The sequence below is a fragment of the Thamnophis elegans genome, chromosome 8, assembly GCF_009769535.1.
Source record: "Thamnophis elegans isolate rThaEle1 chromosome 8, rThaEle1.pri, whole genome shotgun sequence".
NCBI lineage: Eukaryota > Metazoa > Chordata > Lepidosauria > Squamata > Colubridae > Thamnophis > Thamnophis elegans.
Window position 1 is genome coordinate 59,118,344 of NC_045548.1, and position 26,413 is coordinate 59,144,756.

At 36.3% G+C, this 26,413-nt stretch overlaps 1 protein-coding gene across 2 annotated transcripts in view; it reads right to left on the reverse strand.

The window, feature by feature from the left end:
* The window catches only part of RSPO2 (R-spondin 2), a 129,675-nt gene that overhangs the window by 29,382 nt on the left and 73,880 nt on the right, over nt 1-26,413 (reverse strand). The window contains exons 2-3 of one of the 2 annotated variants that reach the window (XM_032223306.1): nt 17,359-17,502; nt 14,299-14,499 (exon numbers count right to left, since the gene is read on the reverse strand). In XM_032223306.1, the coding sequence (XP_032079197.1) occupies nt 14,299-14,499; nt 17,359-17,502 (345 nt within the window). Of the gene's footprint in view, nt 1-14,298; nt 14,503-17,358; nt 17,503-26,413 lie in introns of both variants that reach the window. The other variant, XM_032223305.1, reaches the window with a different exon arrangement.

Consider the following 26,413-nt stretch of genomic DNA (forward strand, 5'->3'; position numbering starts at 1 on the left):
GGCTGTTCTAGGACTAAGTCCAGGCCAGGTCCTACCCTGACTGAAATCAATAGGCTATTTTGTTAGTGGAAGCCTTTTGAAATATTACAGTATAGAGCCAGCTTTTTATTTCATGGGGGAAAAGCAAAGGAAGAAGATATATTCTTATGGTAAATAAATTCCATGGTATTTTAGTTTACGCACACCATGTACCATTAAATAAAAGTTATACGAAGCGCATCTTTTCTTTCTATAAATCCAGAAAGGTTACTGCATCTGTTTATCAAGGTAGCATATGCATGATTGTATATTATGTTTCGCACAGTGAAAAATCGTTGTTCTTTTGTTCTCATATCATGGATGAATTTTCCAACACAGATTCTTAACATCATTAAAGATCAGTAACTCACTGCACTTTTGCTAACATGACTGCATTAAAAGAAAACAGGCTGATCCAGTGAAGTATCAGACATCTTATTATGCAGCAAAATCTTATACATACCCAAGACATCTTAGTGATTTTGCTTGGAAAATGTATTATTCTAAAATAGATGTCATTGTTAAGTAAATGTTGCAAAGATGATAACTCATAATATTCCTTTGAGCCTTTAAGTTGCTGCTGGACATTGTGCTAATACTGTGTGATTTAAAAAATGAAGGCATTTGAGCATACCTAAACAATTACATTGAAAAAGTAATTACTGATAGATAGAAGTCTAATCACCAGGTTTACTATAAAAGGAGGAAGATGTCATTATGGATTAGCAACATCTGCTTTTTACCAAGTTCTTCACATGTATAATTGGCCAGAGACAGATCTAACTTTGGTTCGGGACAACTGCAAGAATTTTTCATTAAGAAATGAAAATAAAAATAATACTACTGTATTTTCTCGAAAACAAGACCTATCTCAAAAAGTAATCCCTGGCTGATTTTTACTCGTGCACCCAATATAAACCCTACCCCCAAAATAAGCCCTAGTTAAGACTCTGCCCACTCTGGGGTGCATGGGATGGGGCAAGGTGCACAGGTAAAAATTAAGCTAGGGTGGGGTTAGGGGTGGAGCTGCCTTATTACTTACTTTTGGACAGTTGCGGCTAGGCCTCACACACCTGACACCTGCCTTGCCTTGCCAGTCCACTTCTTCTCAGTGACTTGCCACCACTTGTATGTGGTGTCCTCAGCTTCTGTTTCGCTGTCAGAAGCCTTCAGGAAAGGCCTCTGCAATCAAGAAATGATCTCAGTATTCATACGCGTGGCACCCCCCCCCCCCCCAGCCTCATTTTGCAATCAGAAGCCTTCAGGAAAGGCCTCTGCAGCCAAGAAATTAGGTCCAGATTGATGTCCCCTGGCCTCTGTTTCACTATCAGAGCCTTCAGGAAGCCTTCAGCTGATAACTGAGCTCTGGATTGATCCAGAGCTCTGTTATTGGCTACAGGGGCCTTCAGAAACTCCAGCAAGAACATAAAGATGATATTTGGACTCTTCTGAATGATACTTAAAAAGGGAACAACGCAATGGCTAGCCTTATACAAATGCCTTAAAAAGAGAGAAAAAAGTCTGCAATTAGCTCACTTTTCTAGTTACCTATAATGTTTTATCCTTTATGAGATCAAATACAAATATTTAATTATATGTTTATTTAAGCCTATGGCTGCCCAACACATTTCATTACTCTGGGTGACTAACAATATTTTAAAAAAACAACTAAGAAACCAGCCAAGCAATGTATAATACACAGTGCATCGTCACTAACTGAACACATTTCTTATTCACACTGCACAAGTCAGGCTTACTATCCCCAATTCAAATGGCAGAAAGGCATCACATGTTTTCCATTTGCAACCTCCTGCTGGCTTCCCCACCGACTTTGTTTGTCACAAGCTGAGAGGGAAGGTCACACGTGACAATCATGTGATCGTGGGATGCTGCAAAGTTGTAATCCTGAGCCAGTCTCCGCACACCCAGACTGTGATCATGTGAACACAAGGGGTGCTGCAAACTTCTGTAAACACAAGGATTGGTAATATGTACCACTTGTTCAGCGCTGTCATCAATGCAAACCATTGCTGAATGAGTGGCTGTTAAGTGAGGACTATTATTACCCTTCACTGCAAAGGTGGGTTGCTGCAGGTTCGGTCTGGTACGGCCGTAACAGTAGAGCAGCTGAGAACGTACCGGTACGGTGGCTCTTTTGGCCCATCCATGTTCAATACTTGTTTTTATGGCAAATGGCAAATTGTGCATGCACGCACAGCATGCAGTGCCTGAGCAAGCCCCAACAATCAGCTGGTTGTCACAGAGGTGGTGGATTGCACATGCACGCACAACGCAAGTCAGGCGCATGTGCAAACAGAATGTGAAAGCGCAAGATCAGCATACCAGTAGTGACAGTAAGAGCAACCCACCACTGCTTCACTGGATATCTTTAAGCAGGGGCTGAATGACTATCCATGAGGAAAGTGTTAATCTGGATTCCTAGAAGCTTAAATAAGATCATTCTGATTCTTAGATTCTATAAAAAAAAATTGCTCTTTCTTAGGTAGGAAATTGCTGTCCTTTGGAAGGAGATATTTGTTGGAGACTATCGTTCCTTTCTTCTTTATTTATACGTTTATCCTACATAATAATAAGTTCTTTGGATTGGTTGACTTAACATTAATAAGAATACAATGAGAGAAGAAAAGGCATACAAACACACAATGGAGAAATCAGCACAAATGCAGGATGAAACCTAAAGCTACAGCCAATGCTACGGATTTCCACTTAAGTCAGTGGGGTTCCCCCTTATTCCCCCTTCCAGCTTTTGCATATGCCTTACATCTGCTATAGGTCTCCCAACCATCTGGAGCTGATTTAGGCCTGGGGATGCAGGAGAAATAGGACTTCATTCTGTCCATGGTTTCTGCTCTCCACTGTGGCAAGAGTTTATGTTTTTAAATAAATATATTTCCTCAGGAAAAAAAATTCAAAATGGACTCTTTTCCCCCCTGTAAATGGCTCACTGGACAACATTATCATCAACGTCTTGCAAATGATCTGCTTCAGTATGATTCACAAAAGATCAAGTGCCAGATACATTTTCTGATAATGGAATACATTGAAGAAGTTTGGCTTCCTTATGGAAATAATGTTTTGCCGCTCCCCCCTAGAAATTGGTAACAGCAAAGCACAATTGATAATGCAACATAATTTATCCTCTTTTGTTAGCAAGAGCAAATTGCTTCCTTATGATTCAACATGTACTTTGCATACCCCTTTAATTCTTGAATTATGAAATGATTTGCAAAAATGGTCCCTTCAACTACATCCACATCCAATTTTTGCAATTCCCCTCTCAATTGTGATGCTCTTTAGTTTCGCATATTGCAACTGTTGATTTTCTTGGAGTGAGGGTATTTTTCACCACAACGCTTAATTTGACTTTTGCTCAAGCAGTAAGGTTTTTTTTTTTTTGGTGTGCCCTCAAATTCTTGATTTTTCTTTGCTTTCGAATTCTGGTTTTTCTCTTAAATCTGCCTTCTGGTTTGACTGTTAATTCTCACCAGTACCTCTGCTCATTGGTTTGTTGTCTACTTTCTGGGCAAAGGTAATTTAACAAAATCAAATGTGCAAAATTAGGATTATTTGGGAGAAACAATGAGGAAAAGCAAGGATATGGGGATAAGATAACAGTTCTTTATTATATGAAACCCCATATATATAGACATACAAGAATCCTACATAGTTTTGTGAGCATAATTAAGAATGGAGAAGAAACATTTCCAATGGTCTTGAGGCTACTGGTGAATTCATTGGAAATTGTTCAAATATTGGTGAAGTTATTAAAAAAATATGTTTTACAAAGGAAACATGCACAAAAATGTAATATGTTGTACAGAAATTGGACAACATATGTACATGAAGAAACATGTATAGGTAGTTCTCAACGTATATATGATCAAAATTTGTACACTTGCAACTGGCATATATTTGTGACGATTGCAATGTCCCGGAATCATGTGATCACCTTTTACAACCTTCTGAGAAGAAAAGTCAATGGGGAAGCCAGATTCACTTATCAAGCATGTTACTACCTTAACAACTGCACTTAACAAACTGTGGTAAGAGAGGTTGTAAAATGAGGCAAAACTCTCTTGTTTAGCAATGGAAATTTTGGGCCCAATTGTGGTCCTAAGTCAGTGATGGGTTCCGGATCCTGTTGCAACCAGTATGGTGCAACGGGGCTCAGCATCCACCACATGAATGCACGCAGCATGCACATGCGTCCTTACCTCCTGCGACACCTCCACGACACTCCGGCTGCTCAGCAGAGTGTCGCACAGGCACTGTATGCTCCGTGCGCATGCGCGGAAGTGCTGAAGGTCTCAAATACAGATAAGGAGGGCGGGCAGGTGGTCCCGGCAGGCACCAGTACGCCCATACTGGGGCGTATCGCCTACAACCCACAACTGTCCTAAGTCAAGGACTACCTATATTTTAAAAAATAATAATATTAGGGGGACAGATATAATTATGGATATGGGATTTTTCCCCCAGCATTTCCTCTCCCCTCCCCCCCACACACACTGATAAGATGAGGTGAGGACCCAGACTGAAGCACACTTCAAAATGGCAAAATGAGAAATTGAACAAAGTTAAAATTGATAGGTTCACTTGTGTTTGGCCATAACTGAAAGGATGGGTTTTCATGGAGGGTGTTGGTTCTAATATCTTATATATTATAATTCAATCAACTATTCTAAAGCAAAGAATATTTTAAATAGACCTTTTCATAAGCAAGGGGTTCCTCATAGGTAAATACCTACGTAGTTAGAAAAAAATGAACTCTATCTAGATAAATTATTGAAATTCAAGAGTCCTTAACCACATTCTTTCACGCTGTAAACAGCAAAATAAGAAATAATTGCAAGTACTTGCTTGATGCCATGCACGGTATCGAAAAACCTTAGAACTTTTCCTTTCTATATAATATGCCATGAAATTATTAATTAACATAGATAAATAACTGAGAATTTACTCATGAAGCAATTGATACTTGATCTATAGTTGCATGGTCTTAAATCAGATAATCCAATTAACAGAGGTTTGCAAGCAAGGAGAGATAATGAAGGGATTATGAAGCCTTAAATCCATATTCCTCTCATTGTCATTTTCCTGTTCTAGCAGATAAGATCAAGCTAAGAGGTGCAGTTTTTTAAAAAAAAATTGAGTACACAAGCATTTCTTTCCCAACAAAACCTAAGCAAAATCTGTCTCCACTGGCAGGAAAATGTTATCTCAGGATATAGTTATAGAGTACCATTTGCATACCAGATGGAGATTTTGATATGATTTGATATCCAACTTCATCAAATAAATTGAAACCATGCTAATAAGATGCAATGTACTATTAAGCCACTGAGAAGTCTTACACCCACATCAAGAGAAATAATTTCATTCTGGATATGGGGAGAACATCTTCTAATTCACATTTTAATTCAAACATTCAAATCTCATGCTTTGAATAATGTGTGAAAATCGAACAGTTGATTTTAAAATTTGCATTACTTCCAGCTTCATGAAGCAATTTAAACAAAGTATAAAGATGCATAGTTTAGGTAAGATATACATAGATGTATTATGTAGTGAAAATAAGATGCAATGAAGTTTACATTTGGGGAAATGCTTGTAACAATGTACATTTTTGCAAAATTGTAGTGAGCAGATTTTTGTGCACAGTATTATTTGTAAAAACAATCCTCTTTCAGTTTTGTGTAGAAATTTGAACCCATTAAGAGCAAAATTAAAAACAGAAAGGAATCCTTAATGTCAGATGCAATCATTCCAAATGTCAAATCTGCATTTTAAATAACTATAGCTGTATAAACCTGAGAGGTTTTAAATATGTAGGAGATTAAGGGCATAAAGGAAATGGTTGTTTCCTTTGGTCAAAGTATATGGGAATCCTGGAGCTGGGTAGCTAATAAATGCAAACAAGCAAACAAACAAATTATAATCCTTTTCTAGAATTTAACAAGATTCTCAGTTATTTTCAATTATTAGAAACAGAAACAGAAAACAGAATTTTCATTAGAATACGAGCTAACAAAGATGAATGGACTTTGTCCTATCAATATTCTATATGACTACAGAATCGATTAGGGTTTGGGGCACATATTCTTCAGCCCCTTACCTGAAGTCTAGCAATATTACCTGTAAAAAAGTTCATAGACCAGCCATGTCCAACCTTTTGCCTTGCATAAGCCACATGAGTGAAGAGGAATGTTTCTTGTCCACATATAAAATACACAGTATAGCTAATGTATATAAGGACATATAATGATGTTAAAAAATTATAATCTTGTGAGGCCACATTATTAGAGGTCCAGGGCTTCATGTGGCCCACAGGCTGGACAACCTGTCATAGAGCAAACTACAATTTTTTATGAAGACTGTGCAAGATTTAAATTCTAAAACCACAGCCTCACTTACTAAAGACTCTAGATATCAATAGTGCTTTTTAGGACCAATCTCAAATGCCAGATGGCCACATTCTTAGTAGGCAACTCATTCATTTCAAATTCAGCTGGTGACTCTCAGGACTGAGAAGTATTTATATTACTATATCTACAAAACTTATATTGCTTTGCTTTTCATAAAAAATGATTGCCATTTCGAGTTACTATGTGGCAGAGATAGTTGGCATTTTTCACACTAGGTTTATTTAGACTTCTAAAAGCATGCTATAAGTATTATTAAAAAGAGTGAGAAGATTATCTATTCTGAAAAAAAATAAATATGGGCAGGTAAAAATATGAACAAATTAAATAATCTTGTTTAGAAATTGCAATGTTACTAATTGAAAACGTTGTATGCTTAGGATTGAGATCACTTTTGTGAAGATTGGTGATGCCTGAGCAAAGCACAAATATGATTACTTTAAAAAGCTAGTTGTCCAGGGACAAAGTTATTGTCAAGACCCAAAGCAGTCATTGGGGCTATTAATCTTTTCCCATTTTTTTAAAGCAGATTTCTCTAAAATTGAGTGAAAAATTTACTCAGTAACAAACTAAGAAACTTCCTTTGATAGCCACTGCTATTGTTATAGACAAGCTCTTCATTTTTACAATGCATTTGAGACATCAACATGTTGCAGCAGCTACCTGTCCCTGGTTACTTCAACAGGGATGACCTGGAACATGGATGGACGCACCAGAAAATCCCCAAGCTAGATTAGGAAGTTGAAAAAGCATGCCATAAAAATAAACATTGGGCCATTTTCCTATTGCTGCCAACAAGATTGCATGGATATGACTTGTGGTCCCCGGGAGTTGACTTCTACTCAAAGGAAATTTTAATGCATTAGATGAGTTGTCAGTGCTTCTTATTAAATTTATGGATTCTTCATATCAGAGAACATGCAACTGTATGAAACGTTCCTGGTGATCATGAATCATGTTATTCATGTTCCTGCAACACATCAATCATCTGGTCCTGGTATTTACAGTTAAGAAATACTTAATATACTTAGCTATTCTTTGTTGTAAAGAGTCCAAGTTGATGTACAAACTTGTGAACAAATTTTGCTTGTAATCCTAAAGACACAATAAAAGACCTCTGAAACAAAATAAAAGGCAAAAAGAAAAAGAAAACCCACAAAAATGTCTTGTCCAAGGACAGGTTCTAGGCATGTTCAGCTTGAAGAACCTAGAGCTCTCTGTGTCAATCTGCCCCATGCACAGAGTTTGGGGGGCGGGAAGCTCTCATTATTCTTCATGCAGTGAAGGGATGCAGGGAAGAAGTATGAAAAAGGGCTAGAGAACTTTGAAAAAGGGATTGGTGAAATTGGCTTGACTACCTGATGGATGACTTGCACTTTGACATAGATAATATTCTTGCTCAAATTTTTGAAATGCTTTCGTTACTGTGCTTATGACACACTTTTACAAGGATGTCAGCTCCCAGCTGGGTGATGAAGCTGTTCTCCCAGTGACTCAACTCCTTCTTATCCAACTGGATACAGAGGACAGTGATAGAAGATGATGTATAACCCCCCAGAATTCTACTTTGTCAAAAATTTATATGAAGCTCTTATGAAATCAGCTATGATTTTGAGATGAAAATTTATGGTCTATCACTCTAATCCATCTTTGTTTCCTTTTTGATCTAATAACTGTCTACTGGAATGTGGCAGCCAATATGTTCATGTGTTATTTGTAACCTTCCATTACTCCTAAATCATTTTCACATACACTAGAGCAAAACCAGGTAACACCTATCTTGTTTCCGCACATTTGATTCTTCCTCTCCAAACACAGATGCTTACATTTCTCCAATTAAACTGCACTTTATTGGATAAATTCCAATATTCAAACTTACTAATAGTCTTCTTAGGTACTAGCACCTCTGCCCAGCTGTGGGTTATCTGCAAACTTGATGAGCATCTATTCTAAACCTCCATCTAAGTCATTGTTGAATAAGTTGAAGAATGCTAGATCCAAGATGCAGGATTTCTCCTTCCATGTGGACACAGAATTATTAAGAACATGTGCTGATACAGTTGTTCCATCAGCTATGACCATCAGATTTGATAAAACTGTTTGATTTTATGAGGAGGCTATAGTCAAACTTTATCAAAGATCTTGAAATCTAAATAAACCACATCTACAATGTTCCTTTGGTCTATTAAATATATTTTAAAAAGAGATAGTTCTGTAAGGTTTGTATGCCATGACAAATTTGTCCTGGATTCTAACAATCACCTTGTTTCTTTCAATGTGTTTGCAAGGATTCTTTTTCCAGGGTTTTCTCAGATTCTTAAAGGTAAAGCTAAAGGTTCCCCTCATACATATGTGCTAGTCGTTCCCGACTCTAGGGGGTGGTGCTCATCTCCATTTCAAAGCCAAAGAGCCAGCATTGTCTGAAGATGTCTCTGGGATCATGTGGCCGGCATGACTAAATGCCGAAGGCACACAGAACGCTGTTACCTTCCCACCAAAGTGGTCCCTATTCTTCTACATGCTTTTTTACATGCTTTCGAACTGGTAGGTTGGCAGAAGCTGGAACAAGTAACGGGAGCTCACTACGTTACGCAGCACTAGGGATTCAAACCACTGAACTGCCAACCTTTCTGATTGACAGGCTCAGTGTCTTAGTCACTGAGCCACCACATCCCTCTCAGATATTTACCAGTCTGCAGTTTTATTCTTTTGTGTGTGTGTGGGGGGGGGAGTGTTGGCTAAGATTTTTTATTTTCTTTTTTTGAAATGGAAACAATATTAACTCTTCTCTAATCTTCTGATACTTCTAATTCAGTGATTTTAAGATCATATACTACCAGCCACCTACCCATCTTTTTAGTACCTTTAGTATGAGTGTGTTCTCTCCTCAGTTCTGTACCTATGTTGAGCTGTATTTCTGTTCTACTCTCTACAACCGTGATGGTGAACCTATGGGACGCATGCCACAGGTGGCACACGGAACCATTTGTTACAGCACGTGAGGCATTGCTTTGTCAACTCCAGCGTGCACATCAACTGACTTCGTCCTTCTTTTTCGGCCATTTTTTGTGCTCCGGAGACTTCCCTGAAGCCTCCAGAGATCAAAAAACAACCCAACATGCAAACCGGAAATTCGGGAATGGACTTTTGGTTTGCGCATTGGGCCGTTTTTCATGCTCCAGAGCTTCAGAGAAGCCTCATGAAGGCTCTGGAAGAAGAAAAACAGCCCTATGGACAACCCGGAAGTCCGTTCCCAAACTTCTGGTTTGCCTGTAGACCTGTTTTTTGCATTCATAAGCATTCAGAAGCCTCCTGAAGCATCCAGAGGGTCTCCAGGGGGTGGGGAAGGCTGTTTTCGCCCTCCCCAGGCTCCTAGAATGCCTCTGGAGCCTGGGGAGGGTGAAAAACAGGTCCATCCCATGCCAAAAGCAGGTGGAGGGCGGTTCGTTCGTGCGTGCATGCATTTGGGTGGTTGTGTGTGCAAGCGTTCAAGGGGGGCACGCATATAGCACTATGACACACACCCCCGTGCTCCCTCCACTTTTGGCACTCAATGGGGATACAGTTAGCCATCACTGTTCTACAACATCACCTTTTCCAGGTTGGACCACATATTTTAATGTGAAAAAGCAAGATACAAAATGGAAATTAAGCAGTTCAAGTTTCTCCTTGCTGCCTGTCACCATTCCATCATATTCTCTAACCAAGAGACTAATTGATATTCAGTTGGATGGCAGAAGTATTGCATAAACTGGCCACTGCTACAGAGGCTACCACAAAACTGATGCTTATCCTTCTACTGTTTTATTAGCAAGTTAAATATGATATTTCACACTTGAAAAACAGAGAAGGCCAATCCAAACCATAAAGAATCATCTATTGGAAAAGCAAACAGGTTTGTGCTAACTCTAAATCAAAAAAAGCTGAAATTTTTCAAAACAGTAAAAGCTGAAGTATTAACACAGCTAAACTATTAATCTCATTAAAGTGTTTTCCTTCCCAAGAAAATCCAATTCTGGGTTACATCCAAAAATCATCAGTGTGGAAAAGTTTGGAGCAATTGGAAATCTATTTTTCATTTTACTAACCACTTTTAACCCCTAACCTACTTGATGACTGCAGAAAATACTTGAATTATGGCCTGTCCCTCAAGAAGTATTTAATTATATTAATTACAAATCACCAAATTATCATGCTTTCCTCTATTTTTTGAGGCACCATTCCAAAATATGAAAGACTGGAGATGTTTAAAATTCAATTAACTGAAAAAGCAGTTGAAAAAATAACACGTTTCCCTTCAACTTAGTGTCTTCTAGAAATTGAAAATTGAATACATCCAAAAACAACCAACTTCAGAAAAGTTGTAATTATGTAATCCAAACTAACTCATTCAGGGGTCTTCTAGCACTGATCAGGAATATTGTCCTGTGTAGAAAAAGGACCACAAAAATGCTTTTCTTTTGCTCTATATCAGCGGTTCTCAACCTGTGGGTCGGGACCCCCTTGGGGGTCAAATGACCCTTTCACAGGGGTTGCCTAAGATCATCGGAAAACACATATTTTTGAAAAAAATATGGAAAACATAAAATAATTTTATGGTTGGGGGTCACCATAACACGAGGAACTGTATTAAAGGGTCGTGGCATTAGGAAGGTTGAGACCCAATGCTCTATGTCAACGATTTATGTGATTGGCTTAAAATCAATTGCATTCTTTTTGCCGACGATGTAAAATTATTCAATTCTACAGATAATTCTGTTGTTTTGCAAAGTGATCTCGACTGTGTCTGAATGATCATCTATTTGGCAACTTCAAATTTCAATTAATAAATGCTCTATCTTACATAGTATTGGTAAACGTAATCAGAATGTCAAATATAAGCTAGGTGGCATTGATCTAGCAGAAAACCCTCACTTTGTTAAGGACCTAGGTGTACTTATCTCTGACGATTTATGCTCCAAAGCTCACTGTAACACGGTTGCTAAAAAAGCATGAACAGTTGCAACCTTAATTTTTCAAAGCTTTTTTTCTTGAAACATTGTATTGCTAATTAGAGCTTATAAAACTTACGATAGACCAATTTTAGAGTATTGTTCAACTATTTGGAATCCCCACCATATAACTGACATCAGTACAATCGAGCGGGTTCAGAAGTACTTCACGAGAAAAGTCTTGCGCTCTTCGGTACACAATAAAATTCCCTATGCTACTAGGCTCGAAATTCTCGGTTTGGTAGTTTAGAACTACGTTGCTTGCGGTGAGACCTAGGTATTGCATGCAAAATTATACGTAGTAATATTTTACCTGTAAATAACTTTTTCTGTTTTAATTGCAATGATATGTGCACAAACAACTGCTTTAAACTCAGTGTAACTCGTTCTAAACTTGACTTGACTGAAATCTTAAAAATAAGATTTCTGTAATAAGAATTGTCAAAGTCTGGAATGCCCTACCTGATTAAGTTATTTCAGCTACACATTTTCACAGTTTCAGTCACAAATTGACTTCCGTAGACCTTACTTCATACTTAAGTGGTCAGTAGAGGGTGCGTGCATAACTGCACTAGCATACCTAAGCTCTCTGTCATTGAAATTTTATTCTCTTCTTCTTGTTCTTATTTCTGTTTGACAAATTCCAATAAATAAATAAATATAATTGATTTGATTTTATGCTGAAATATTCATGAACATTTGTTCCACCAAAAGAAGGAAAAAGAACTGTCATATGTTGTTAAGTAACATTATAAAAATATATTGCAGAATAATACAGATTCAATAGAGAACAAAGAAAACATCATATTTTGTTAGCACTGAAAACTCAAATTGTACGTTGGACAAGGGAAATACTTCAGCATTTGACTTCCTTGTTAATCAGCTTGTGCTTATAGCTTCAGTAGCTATTTTAACAGGTGGGGTTGTGTGGTTCATTTAGCTTGGTTCAACATACCAAGCTAAACGTGGCTGCTAGGTGCATACCAGAATACCTGAAATATTTCAAAATGACATCTGTGAATCTCAGTTAAAAGTTTTGAACTTTGTGTCATAGAACAGCCACTAAGTCAAATCCGGACAATATTCTCTCTTCCACACTTTCTTTTTAGGATCTCTTCCCTTCTATTTTTATTTTCTCCGCTGTTGTTGGCAATGGAGCTCACACACCACCCTCGTTAGTTTGCATGTCAGAGGAAAGACAAACCAGTTGAAAAATAGGGAAGAAAGAAGATACCAGAATTTTTTTTTAAAGTTTGCTTAGCACTAAACTGAAAAGAGGTCTTTACTGAAAACAAATCCATAAAACCATCAGTAAATTTAATAGTTGACTATATCAGGTTCCCAGTGTGATTCTACAAGATGCTCCCGAGAATAATAAAATGAAAAAAAAAGGCATTTCCAATACCATGCATAAAAACAAAAGGAATACTATAAACTATTTTAATCCACATTCAAGTATGTCTGATTACTCAGTTACAGGATCAAAGAAAAATCATTCCTCCTGCATGGAGCTAAATAAATGAGTCCTAGTGTGTTAAAGCAGACCACATAAAGTGTACCAATGAAATATAAACAAAACAAAACGAAATAGAAAGCATATGTCACAACGCACACCCAGTTGACCCCATCCCTAGATATTTCCTGGTTTTGGTTTAATCCATCCCACTTTATTAGTGCCTTTGGTTACATAAACTAATACTTATACTGTATGTTGCTGAGTGTATAAAATTAAGAACATTAGGAAGTTTTTTTATAAACCTCATCTTTAACAAATACTTCTCCCTCTTAATTCTCGATCCCTGAATATTTCCTCTGTAATTAACAAGAATGAGCAAAGAGCAAAAGAGGTGGTTAATTTTATAAAGTTTTTTTTTTAAAAATCCAGTCAAATCATAATTAATTATAGAAGGCAGCAAAATATAGGAGCAATCTATCCCTGACCACAAATGGGATACAAAGTATGTCATCTGACTATTAAATCATATTGCATTAAAAAGCTGTCCAATTAGATCTGCAATACACTATGTAAGTTTTCCTGTTTCGCCAGATGGGTTGGCCTGCGGATCATCCATTTCCAAATCAACAAAGCTATGAAGAAGTATAATGAGATCCATCTGGTGGGCGCCATCTTGGGAAAAGTTGCTGTGCACAACTACTTGGAAGCAAGTGTCACTGAATTCATGGTACTTCTGATCACACAGACATAGATTTGGGCTATAATAAGCCTTGCAGTTTACAGGTAGTCCTCGAGTTACAACCACAACTGAACCCAAAATTTATGTTGCTAAATGAAACATTTGTTAAGTGAGTTTTTCCCCAATTTAAGACCTTTCTTGCCCCAGGTTGTTAAGTGAATTGTTACAGTTGTTAAGTTAGGAACCGATTGTTAAGTGAATCTAGCTTCCCCATTATCAGAAGATAGATCACATGACCCTGGGACACTGCAACCATCATAAATATGAGCCAGTTGCCAAGCATCTCTGTTGTGATCACGTGACCATGGGATGCTGCAATGGTCATAAGTGTGAAAAACGGTCATAAGTCACTTTTTCCAGTGTTGTTGTAACTTTGAAAGGTCTCACTAAATGAACTGTTATATGTCAAGGACTACCTCTATTAACAAAAACTTGTCCTTCATTACTACAGAACAAGATTCTATGTAGAGTGTTTCAACATTTCATTCCTTTGTTCTACCTCTTCAGATACAATCTGCGTTTTCAGCATATGTGTATTAAGAGAAAAGGAGCCTCAGTACTTGATTTAATAAATAAATAAAGGAAAACACACACATAGTTAAGCCAGGTCAGCTATACTCAGAAACAAGTTCTTATCGTGTTCATTTGAACATTTAGTGTCCTTACCTCCTGGGCAGTGTCTCAAGGCCATTTTGCATCTTCTGGACTCTGCAATGGTGGGACATGGTATTGTGTCTTTTGCGGGCTTTTTTACAATTTGCCTCGTTCTCGTTTCCAAACCCCACTTAAATCCGCAGGTCTTGTTATTTGTGCTGCAAACAGCCCACTCGCTCCAGGGGCCCACTTGACAACCTTCTGGAAAAAAAACAACACATACGCACACACACACACATCTAGTTAGTATTCTTATTTTCTAACATTTGCATCTTCTAGAATATAGGAACCTAAGGGGGAAAAAAATCAAAACATGCAAACTTTTCATTAGGTTTACTCCCTAGCTCAGGACTGTGAAACTTGCAGTCCGCGGGCCAGTTGTGTTATGCACTGGCTACGCCTATGGCGGTTTTAGCAAAGGGGGGGGAGTCATGATATATCATGTGACCCCGCGGGTTTGACATATCTGCCCTAGCTAATGAAGAATCTAAGAGAATTTGAAAGCATGTGTAGTATTTATTAATATCTGGATAGGCTTAAAATTGATTGCACAGCTATCTTCTAAATCTATCATTTGTTAATGCTTAAAAGAAAACAGGAAATAGAGCCAAAATATAATCCAAGAGCCAGTTAAACCAGATTAACTGAAATAATTCATCTTATCATCAGTCATACTTCATGGAAATATTTTAAAGCACCAACTCAAAGTAGGGCAGAAAAATTCTAAAATTAATTTGATCCAGCTATTCTGATTAATTGATTTCCAAGTCTTTACTTAAAAAGCTTGGGGAAATTTAGACACAATTTATGGACATTCAAAGAAGGATATAGTTGATGCAAAGCTAATTCATGTGCCACAATTCTTCTATTTCAAATCTTAGAAAATGAAAACTAAAACTGAACATTAAAGATCTCCATATAGTTCGGGCAAACATTAAATTTCAGCCATGCTTGCTAACTAATTTTAGGTACTAAAGCTTGTTATGTAATTTTTCAATTTTCTCAAAAGCGTGCAGCCAAGAAAGGCACTTAATAACCATTATCACCAATAAAATCTAGACAGAATTCAGTTACTATAGTGAACATTCATATGGAATGTATTAACATATACAAAATACTTTTATAGCCACTTCTAGATGACTTCCTAATAAAGATTTAATATAGTTTACTATTACCACAAATAATATCTTAATAATAACAAATAGGTTTATTTTATAGTAACCAATAGTATCTTAAATTGTGAGCCAATTTGTTGTAGTAGTAAAAAGCTCCAAGTTATAAACCAGGAGATGATAAATCCTAGCTTCACCTTAGTGACAAAACCAGCTGCGTGATCTTGGCCAGTCACTTCTTGGCCTTTAGAAGGTGGGAATGGAAAGCCATTTCTGAAAAATACTGCCAAGAAAACTGCAGGGAATCGTTGCCAGGAGTCAAAACTGACTTGAAGGAGCTAAATATTTCTTAAATTGCACAGTAACCAAACACAGAAGTGACCAGGAGTCTTCAGAGCATCCTTATGATTTATTTGGAGAAATGCCATCAGGTTTCAGAAACAGATATTTCCCTGGGACCCATTATTCTAGATTTATTAACAGTCAGATGAATTGCATTGCTTTAACTTTATTATAGCACATTAGCCACATCCATTTAGCTTATGCACCAAGCAACAGCCGACATTGTAATGCAGTGATGTAATGGATAACTTGTAAACCTATGTCAACAACATTCAGTTAGATTTTGGACTATGAAAGATAAATATTTTGCTTAAATACACAGACGTTCACACATAACAACATGTTTGCCAATATTCAAATAATGCAAAAGAAAAAATATGCAATTCTGATATCCTTGCCACCACTCCTTGAAGATGAACTACCATTCTATCAATGGCCGATGTCATTGTCTGTGTAGCAAACACACAACATGGTATAAAACTACTCTAGGATTCTATGTGATTACATTTGCAGAGGAAAAGAAACTAGAAGAAAGCTTATGCACAAAAACAAATTCCTTGTGTGCCCAATCATGGCCAATAAAGAATTCTATTCTATTCTATTCTATTCTATTCTATTCTATTCTGTTCTGTTCTGTTCTGTTCCATTCCATTATGTAAGTGGAGATGTCCTGCTGGTGGTAGAGAAGGCTATTCTTATATATAAAAAATGGATAATATCAGCTGTGGTCAAAGCAAGCACTAACATTTTGAATATTCAGATAGTCCTTGTTTAGTGACATCCTTAGACAGCAACCATTCACAATTGTAACAGGTATGAAAAAGTAACTTCACAACCAATGCCTGCATTTACAACAAAAAGAAGCCTTCAGTGTAAAACTGACTAAGATCTGGTCAGTTTCAGGCAGCAGCTGAAATGCAAAAGGCTTCTAATCAACTAAGTTTATTAACTAGCAATTAGCAGTTTTAAGAGAGCAACACCCTCTGAGAAAAGTAACTTGGGAAAAGCAATTGCTTGTTTAAGCAATTTCTCCGAGGTGATAAAAAAAGAAAAAGAAAAAAAAAAGCCAGGCACAGAACTTCATCTGAATGAGACAGTAGCATCAGCAATCTTCGTAGTCTCTCTCTTTCTTTCTCTTTGTCTGTCATATAGTTCACTTAGTGTCTGGGGCACTTAAAGCCATTTCACAAAAACCAGTTATGGTCACTAAACAAGAACTCCTTGTAAATCGAATCAGGCTACATATAAAGTGTCTCTATAATTTAATCACCAAAAATAGGTTATATATGTTGGGATGCAAGGTTCGACAGGACAGGACAGGACAGGACACACAATGAATTTGTCTCTGGTGCATAAGCTCACAGTGTAAATATAAACAGCAAGTAACAGGTCATAGATCATAAATCATCGTTACAATCATTAATCATGTTGCAAACAACAATTGATAAATCATAAGATACCAGTAGGAGAAGGCAGGAGGAAAGGCGAGAAGATGAGAAAAGATGAGAAATGCTGTTGGAATTAAGTATCTTTGTGTCTAGTTGTTTTGGCACAATGTAATTCAAGAAGGATAATGTAGCAGAAATCATGTCTAAGTACTCACCCACACATTCCATGGCTTCATCTAAATGGACAAAACCATCGGGGCATTCTTCAAAGCAACGGCCTCGGTAGAGATAAAAGCCAGGTTTGCATTTGGTGCAAAAATCTCGACTAAAACATGAATCACAGTTCTCTATTCTGCATCCTAAGGAGGAAAAATACATGCATTTGAGTTTGGTAGCTTATAAAACAATTTAATGCAGAAAGGAGAAACCTGTCAATGACTACTTACCTGGCAATGACTACTTTGGCTTCAACCACAATAATATATGGGTAAACAATAGATACAAACTTATGGTAAACCACTCGAAATTTGGTTGCAGAAAATATGTCTTCAGAAACACAGTGGTCAATGCCTGGAATGCTCTACCTACTCCATTGTTACATCATCAAATCCTCACAGCTTTGATCTTAAACTGTCTACCATGGACCTCACCCATTCGTAAGAGGTCTGTAAGAGGGCGTGCATAAGCGTACCAGCGTGCTTACTGTCCCTATCCTACTGCCCCATTTATTCGTACCCATTTCCTGTGTTCATGTCCGTGTTTGTACTTATACCTGTTATCTTGTACATGTTTGACAAACTAAATAAATAAATTAAAATAAATACTGCTAATGTACCAGGGGCACGCCTAACAAAGGTAAATTGCAAATATGTAGTCACTTAATTTGTAAACAATGGCTCAAAAATGCTCGTGACAGAGTTCACACCACAAGGTGAATCAAAAACAAACTCAGTATATTATTATTCAGCAGTGTGGACAAATGTAAATTGTATGTGTCTGTTTCCAAAATATATGCATTTGAGTTTGGTAGTTTATGAAACAATGTAATGCAGAAAGGAGCAAGATGCGAATACTTAGTTGTAGTCCCTCAAATTATAATCATTGGACAATTCTCAGGATCTCTAGCCAGCAAGACCAAAGGGAATTCTGGGATTTAAGAATCCCCAAACATCTAGAACAGTGTTTAATCAAAGTTGGCAACTTAAAGAGTTGAATGGCCTTGAACTCTAAGAATTCCCTAACCAGTGTGCTAGCGAATTCTGGAAGCTGCTGGCTGTGGAAATTTGGGAGTTGAAGTCCACACATCTTAAAGTTGCCAAGTTTGAGAAACTGTGAGCTAGAACATCAGATTGGAGAAGACTGATGGACTGGATACTTCAGCCAGATTTCCCATTCCCAAATGACTTGAATAACACTGAAGTTTGCCCAACTCATAAGTGGTTACATGACTTTTAAATATGTGTGGCCGCTCTTCCAGATTTATTTTACCCTAGAATAAATGCACAGATGGTTCCCACATTTCAGATCACATGTGTGGAACAAATATCTTTATTCCCTTTCTCATAGATAGCCTTTTATAAACATTTCATGCACACCCCGCATGGATGCATGGTTGGTTTTTTAAAACCCATTAACATCAATAGATTTTTTTAAAATCATCCATATGCAGAATATATGTAGACATTTATAAACAAAGGGTTGGGAGGAAGAGTTAACTCTTCCCTGCATGCAGTGGTCACAATATGGATCAGGCAACTTGTTTTTAAATTATAGGTGAATATAACTTGTTGTTTCCTAACCTGTTTTCTATAACTTTTGTAATTTGAGAGGGATTTATTGCTCTGTGATGCTATATCCCATTTTAACTTTACTTTTAAAATGAAGCATTTTGCCAAAATTTTGTAGAAACAGTGTACATCAGAAAGTGTGATCTATAATGCCCATTGTACAAATTATGTACTTTAGCCTTAGTTTTCTTGATGTAAAATTATTTTTGATGTTTAAATTTGTTGAATGGGATGAAAAGACTACAAAGGCAAACATTGATAAAAATTTGTAGAATAAATACAGGATTTACAAAAAATAAGAAGACAAGAAGACAAGAAATCAGGTTTTGCAGCAAGACTGAAGATCCATGATTAAAGAAATTCAGATTAAAATATATTGTATAAGAGAAAAGAGTACTTCTTTTTGTTTGTTGGACAGAGAGGACCACTGGTTTGACAGAGGGGGGTCAAAGAAACCCTTTTTATAAAAATTGAGCAGCCCTCTCTCAATAGAAGGGGAGGGATATGACATCATCTGTCTCGAGTCTACAACACAGTCCTTTAAACAGTTCCAAGAAGGGTCAATATCCATCTGCACCACTCAGGTGACCCTGATGACACAGAAAAACCTTCAGGTGGCCTTAACCACTCACTAAAAGAATGCAATTGATCAACTGTCTGAAATCCTTCCATTCCCCACCATCCAGTCAGTGCTGAAGAAGATTCTTGAATGAGAAACAAAAGAGACAGCGCTGTCTGAAGATGTGTCCATGGTCATATGGCCGGCATGACTAAATGCCAAAGGCGCACAGATCACTATTACCTTCCCACTAAAGGTGGTTCCTATTTTTCCACTTGCATTTCTACATGCTTTCAAACTGCTAGGTTGGCAGAAGCTGGGACAAGTAATGGGAGCTCAGACCCTTATGCGGCGCTAGAATTTGACCCGTCGAACTGCCAAACATTCTGATCAACAAGATCAGTGTTTTAGCCACTGAGCCACCGCATCCCTTACCGTAAATATTTCTCAGCAAATTAAGCTTATACAATGATGGCTATGCATGTTAACAATAAGACAAATGGAAATAAAAATGTATTTTGTAACAAAAAAGAAAATTGAGTTTGTACACAAGCCAAAGAAGTGGCAAGCATATCAAATACAAAAAGCAAATGTTATTGAAACTAGAAGAGGAGATGGTGTATTAACGGATAATGTGGCTATGCAGAAAAGTATTTCAGCAATATGATTCCAATTTGTCTAAAGGACAAGATATTTCTCTGGAGAAAACAAATGAATATTTAAAGAAACTTTATTGAGGATTACATTTTATCTGATAGGTTGAAAATAGTTTGCAAGAATTTATCCCTGAGCAACAATGTAGATTTATGGCCCTCAGCACAAGGGACAATTTATAGACAAGAAATAATACGCAAACACGAATAGCTAAAATATCACATTATACTAGAATTTTGCCAAGGGGAATACAAAATAAAATCAAGAGAACAATTGGTGGCAGAAGGATATTGTTACCAATGGTTTTCTTATTTACAGTTACCAGAAAGAATTAAAGTAAACAAAAGAGTTTAGGGTATTGAACGGGGTAAGACTTAGTTTGAAATAGAATTCTGTACAAAATGATGAACATGTGATTACTAAAATATATAAACGTTTACTGAAATATGAAACAGAAGAACAAGTGAAAGAATGTTTGATAAAGTGGGCTAAAAACTGTGGTTACAACATAGAGATTGAACAAAGGGAAAACACATAGTTGAAAGGGTTTAAATTTGCAGTTATCATCTTAAAGAAAACTTTAATCAAATGTTCTACCATTAATATATAGAAATTGTCTAGAATCATGATGGCGAACCTATGCACCAGTGGTGGGTTTCCATTTTTTTTTTTTACTACTGGTTTGCTCATGCACACTTGTGTGCTCTACACTTCTGCACTTGTGCGCAAAACTGTCTGGGTGGGCAGAACCTCCTGCCACCGTCACTACCGTGTCGCCCGATTTGGGCCAAACCGGGAGCAATCCACCACTGTTATGCTTGCCAGCCAGTTGGTCTGCTGCGCATGTGCACCAGCTAGCTGCTCTCTTCATGAACGTGCCGGCAAGCTGGTCTTTGAACCAGCTGGCCAGCTCACATGCATGCTCTGGAACCCAGAATAGAGCCGCTGGCCAATGTGTATGTGCGTGATGGAACCCGGAAGAGCAGCTTCCGGATTCTTGCAATCCAGTTTTGGCACTCAGTGCCGAAAAGGTTAATCATCACTGGTCTAGAATGTATAAAGGCACTTCAAACTGATATTAGAAATGTAAACAACAAGGGTCATTCTATCATTATTTGTGGAGCTAAACAACTTTGCTTGCAAATACATACAATGATTCAGAAGATTTTAAAAATTAATATGTAATTGAAGCCAAAGACTTGCTCTTGGAACCTATGGCCAAGCAGTGGAAATTTGTTTTTGTTTATGAATACTACAGTGATATTATTGTATGGACAAAGATGGGAAAAATTGGCAATAAATACAATGGATAAATGTTTGGTGAAAATGATAGAACTTGCCAAGATGACCAAGAGACTTGTTTGATCAGAGAAAAGACCAAATCTATATTTGTTGCCGATTGGAAGCCTCTTATGCCGATTTTGTACGGATAAAATAGAAAAAAACGAACGGAAGGTTTTGATGATTTTTCTTTTACTTTTTCTTTCCTTCTTACAGTTTCAGCTTTTCTTTGATATTTTTTCTTTCCTTTTTCTTCCCTATTAATTTTAATATCAATATGGACACTGATAAGTTACATATATGCAAAAAATAAATGTGTAGATGAATGTTATAGAAATTGATTCTGCATCATGGCTAGAAAATTGGGATTAAAATGAGGTTTTCCAATTTTTCTAGAAACCAATATTACCAGTGAAGATTTCAGACAGTTATGGGAAGAAGACTGAAAAAAGAGCATACAGGCATTGACATAATTATTTGGTTTGTGAAAAAACATGATTTATTGATATGAGGTTATTGCATAAAAACTTGACCATGATTTCAAGAGGCAGAAATAAAATTAAATAGGGAAAATATTAAAACATAAATTGTTTATAGAATGAATCAAAAGAAATAGATTAGAGGTTTACAGAAGTTAGGTATTTTTTCCCCAATGTATATTAAAACAATGTAACAGGATTATATAAATCTGATTAATGTGATAGAGATAATCAATAATGTTAATGTGAATTGGATCAACATTAATGATATCATTAAATCCATTCACACTTATTGTGAATTGGTTTACAGTGAAAAAAATGGATAAGAATTAAAATACTAAAGAGGAGATGTATAAATAATATAATGAGGATTATATAAACTTGATAAATGTGAGAGATTATTAACAATGTTAGCGTGAATTGGATCAAAATAAATGAAACTTAGTTAAATTTGTTCACATATAATAGAGAAATGTTTAGATAGAACAAGAAAGATATAGATGAAGGTAGAGATAAAGATGAGGAATTAGGCATTTTTAAATATACTGTATATGTTTAAATAAAATATAATAAGGATTACTTAGATTTGAGAAATGTGATAGATTTTACTAACATTGTTATTGTGAATTGGATTAATTTGAATGATACCCAGCATCTATTCACAAACAATATAAATGAATAATTTTAAAAATAATAAAAATATATTCCCAAAAAAACCTTTGACCATGATTTGTTAGTGCAATCATTTATAATGGTACCAAAGGTCTAATCTGTTTGAGTTTAATGGGGCATATTTCCATGCAGACAGAGATAGGATTTGTTGTTGTTGTTGTTAGTTGCGAAGTTGTGTACGACCCATCACATCATGGGCAATACTCCTCCAGGTCCTCCTGTCTTCTACCATCCTCTGGAGTCCATTTAAGCTCACACTGACTGCTTTGGTGACTCCATCCAGCCACCTCATTCTCTGCCGTCCCCTTCTTCTTTTGCCCTCAATCGTTCCCAGCATTAGGCTCTTCTCCAGTGAGTCCTTCCTTCTCATTAGGTGGCCAAAGTATTTGAGTTTCATCTTCAGGATCTGGCCTTCTAAAGAGCAGTCAGGGTTGATCTCCTCTAGGACTGACCGGTTTGATCACCTTGCAGTCCAAGGGACTCGCAGGAGTCTTCTCCAGCACGAGAGTTCAAAGGCCTCAATTCTTTCATGCTTAGCCTTTCTTATGGTCCAACTTCACAGCCATACATTACAACTAAGAAAACCATCGCCTTGACTATCCACACTTTTGTTGGCAACAAAAGTGAGATAGGATTACAAAACACATTTGCAGAAATGGATAACTTTCATAAGTCTTGTTTCAGAGTTTAAGGAATTTCATTCAAAATAATTCAAACATTTGACATTATGACACCACATTTGTGGGTAACGGTCCAACCAAGATATTCATACAACTACACATTTGTCACTAGGATTCGACAATCTGCCCAATTTATCCAGGGGTTAGCAAACTTAAACTCCTAGATTTTAATTTTCTTGAAATTAATGTATGGTCATATTGCTCTGTAATGTGACATTTCTCAGTTTTGTTACAGTTTATGATTTTAAATTTGTATTTAAAAACAAAAGCTCATACCTGGGAAAGGCTTTCATAAGCTACAATTTTAATGCAATGGAAAATGCTTTATTGTATTCATAGGATTCCATGTAGAATGCATGGACAATGGAAGTGATGTAAAAAAAATTCTCCAGATATTCCGGCTGGCTTCAACTGTCAGTAATAATATAACCCAGAACAAATGCTTCTTAATTTAGCTCATTCCAGAAGGAAATAGCCAATTCTTAATGTTGCTGTTGCCAGTAATAAATAGAATTTTTTAAAAATGGTCTCTAATATTGTACTTTGCATGTACATTCAAGGAATGCCTGTAAGCATACCTATATCTAAGAGTCATTGATTGGTTTAGACACTTGCGCTCTACACCTTTAGAGAAGATGTGAGCAATTGTACAAGATCAGAGACCCTGATTATTGCCGAATGTAAACAAAGGAGATTTACACTCAAACAAGACATGTGCTTTGAGTAATTGCCATGACCTTATTATTTATTCAAGAAAAGAACACTTTCTAATCTAAAGATGTTGTATATAGCCCTGGCACATCCATTATTTTATAGGAAAAATCTCTTGTGAGGTTGATCCAGGTGAGAAAGAATGAATGACCTAATACTGTTATTATCTAATAGCACCTGCAGGGGTATGTAACCAGTTTTGGCATTAAATGAGGTGAGGAAGAAGTGTTTAATTTTTCAGCTTCTGGCATGAATTATCAATAAATTGTTCCAGTTGGAAGAAATAAAGCAAACAACAAAAGAAGTTCCAGCTGAACCAAGTTGCAGTTGAGCCAAGTACCAGTTTTGATCCTTAAGATCAACTAGACAACATCTTGGCTAGTTGATCTCAGTTAGAAAGTTAAACTGGTTAGTACTCTACGATGGACAGTATTTGGGAAATCAAGATTATAGAGTAGACTGGAAAGTCAGAATAGCAAACTATTTCAGCATATGCAGAACTAAATGGATATGCCCATATAACTCTCTAGGAATTTTGCTTCATTTGATAGTGATTTGTTAGCTAAACCTTCTGTGGATGTGAAATATAAGTGTCAGTCTTGGGATTCCTTCCCAGATGCCTCTATAAATACTATGCAGTTACTTGTACACAATTATATATGTGTATAAAATTGATAGAGGATATGATAGACAATAGATAGATAGGTGATAGGGGATTGATGGATGGATGATAGATAGATAGATATAGATAGATAGATAGATAGATATAGATAGATAGATAGATAGATAGATAGATAGATAGATAGATAGATAGATAGAATCTATCTAAGCATATTAACTTCGCTATATCTAATGAATTTAATATGCTTAGAAAGAAATTTCCTAGCTTCATAAAGATACACATAGAAATTTAGGAATGACTCTAAACCTTACATAATCTAGAATCGGCTATATAATATGTTATTATCCCTCTTTTTAAAAAGTACAGAACAGATCTCTAAACAACTTCTGTATAGTATGCAGAGTGTTGAATCAGGCAACCATATGCAATCATATGGAGCCTCTTAATGAAGCTTCACAAGGAAACTGCTTTGGTGTTTCATTCTTGTCAATAGTATTCAATTCAATTAAAATCATAGTAATATTTTATAGGTACTTCAGGTTATAGCATTATCCAATAGCTTTCTTTTTTTAAAGGAATCCAATACTTGCTAAGAAGCCCATTTCCACCTTACAGCGTTACTATATTTACATTCACATGTGAGCTTTCCAGAATGTTTTAAATCAGATGTAAATTAGGCTACTTTATACTGGCTAACCTGAATTGGAAAAATTTGAGTTAACATTGGAAAATATTCAATCCCCTCAAGCTATATTCTTTAAGTAAATACACTGATAAACATTCAGTCTTCTATAATCATGAAACAAACCAAAAAGCCCCTAATCATTTATAACAAACAATTTCAAAATTTAAATATTTGACATGTTCATTCCCTTATCTTCCTTAGAAATTAATGATTTCCTTCATATAGTCGTTAAGAGTGAAAACTGAAAAAGGGCTAATTTTAAAAATGCCTAGTCTACCTAATATTATATTTTCAAATTTGCAATTTTTCCCATTATTACTAATGAATGTACAAAAAGTAGAGAAATTAAACAGTGGAAAGTTTTCCACTCCACCTCACCAATTCAACCACAAGTATCAAACATCTGAATCAAGACCCAAGGAAAATCCTTTAATTAGACTCAAATTCTCATAAATATAAATATTAGAAATATTGTTCTATGTTACCATGGCTAAAGTTATACCATCAGAAGAAATGCAAGATGGTTTTATAATTTTAATTAAAGCAGAATTGGGATAAGCTTTGTTGAGTTTTTTCCCTTCCCTGATAGGTTCCAAGCCACAACAGAAGTTTGAAGGAAGAAAGAAACTGATTAAAAAGCAAACAAAAACACAATATAAGGGGGAAAGGGGGGGGGGGAATGCAAGTAAGAATTTTAGCAATGAAGAGACAAAAACTAAAACAACTTTAAGAAGAAGATTGTTTTATTTTTTTTAAAAAAATAGAACATTCTGCAATTAGTAGAGGATGAATAAAAATGCTAGATATTAAGTATTCCCTAAGCTTCCTTTGGCATGTATTGTAGGTACCTCCCTGCATTTTCACAAATATAAAATTGTCTTAAATTCCTATATTAAGTCTAAATTGAATCCAGAGAGATTAAAGTCAGAGAGATTTCATGGATATTTTACTGACACAATCCAGCAAACCTTCAAATATTAATAGTTACAAGATATTTAAATATATATGTATATATAGTTAGAGAAATGCCAAACACTTGTGGGGGGTTTTGGCTGAAATCCTATGGACATTTTCTTTGTATTTGAATTAGATACAGTTTAATAGAATGATTAAAAAATGTAGTATTAGCAAATCATTTCA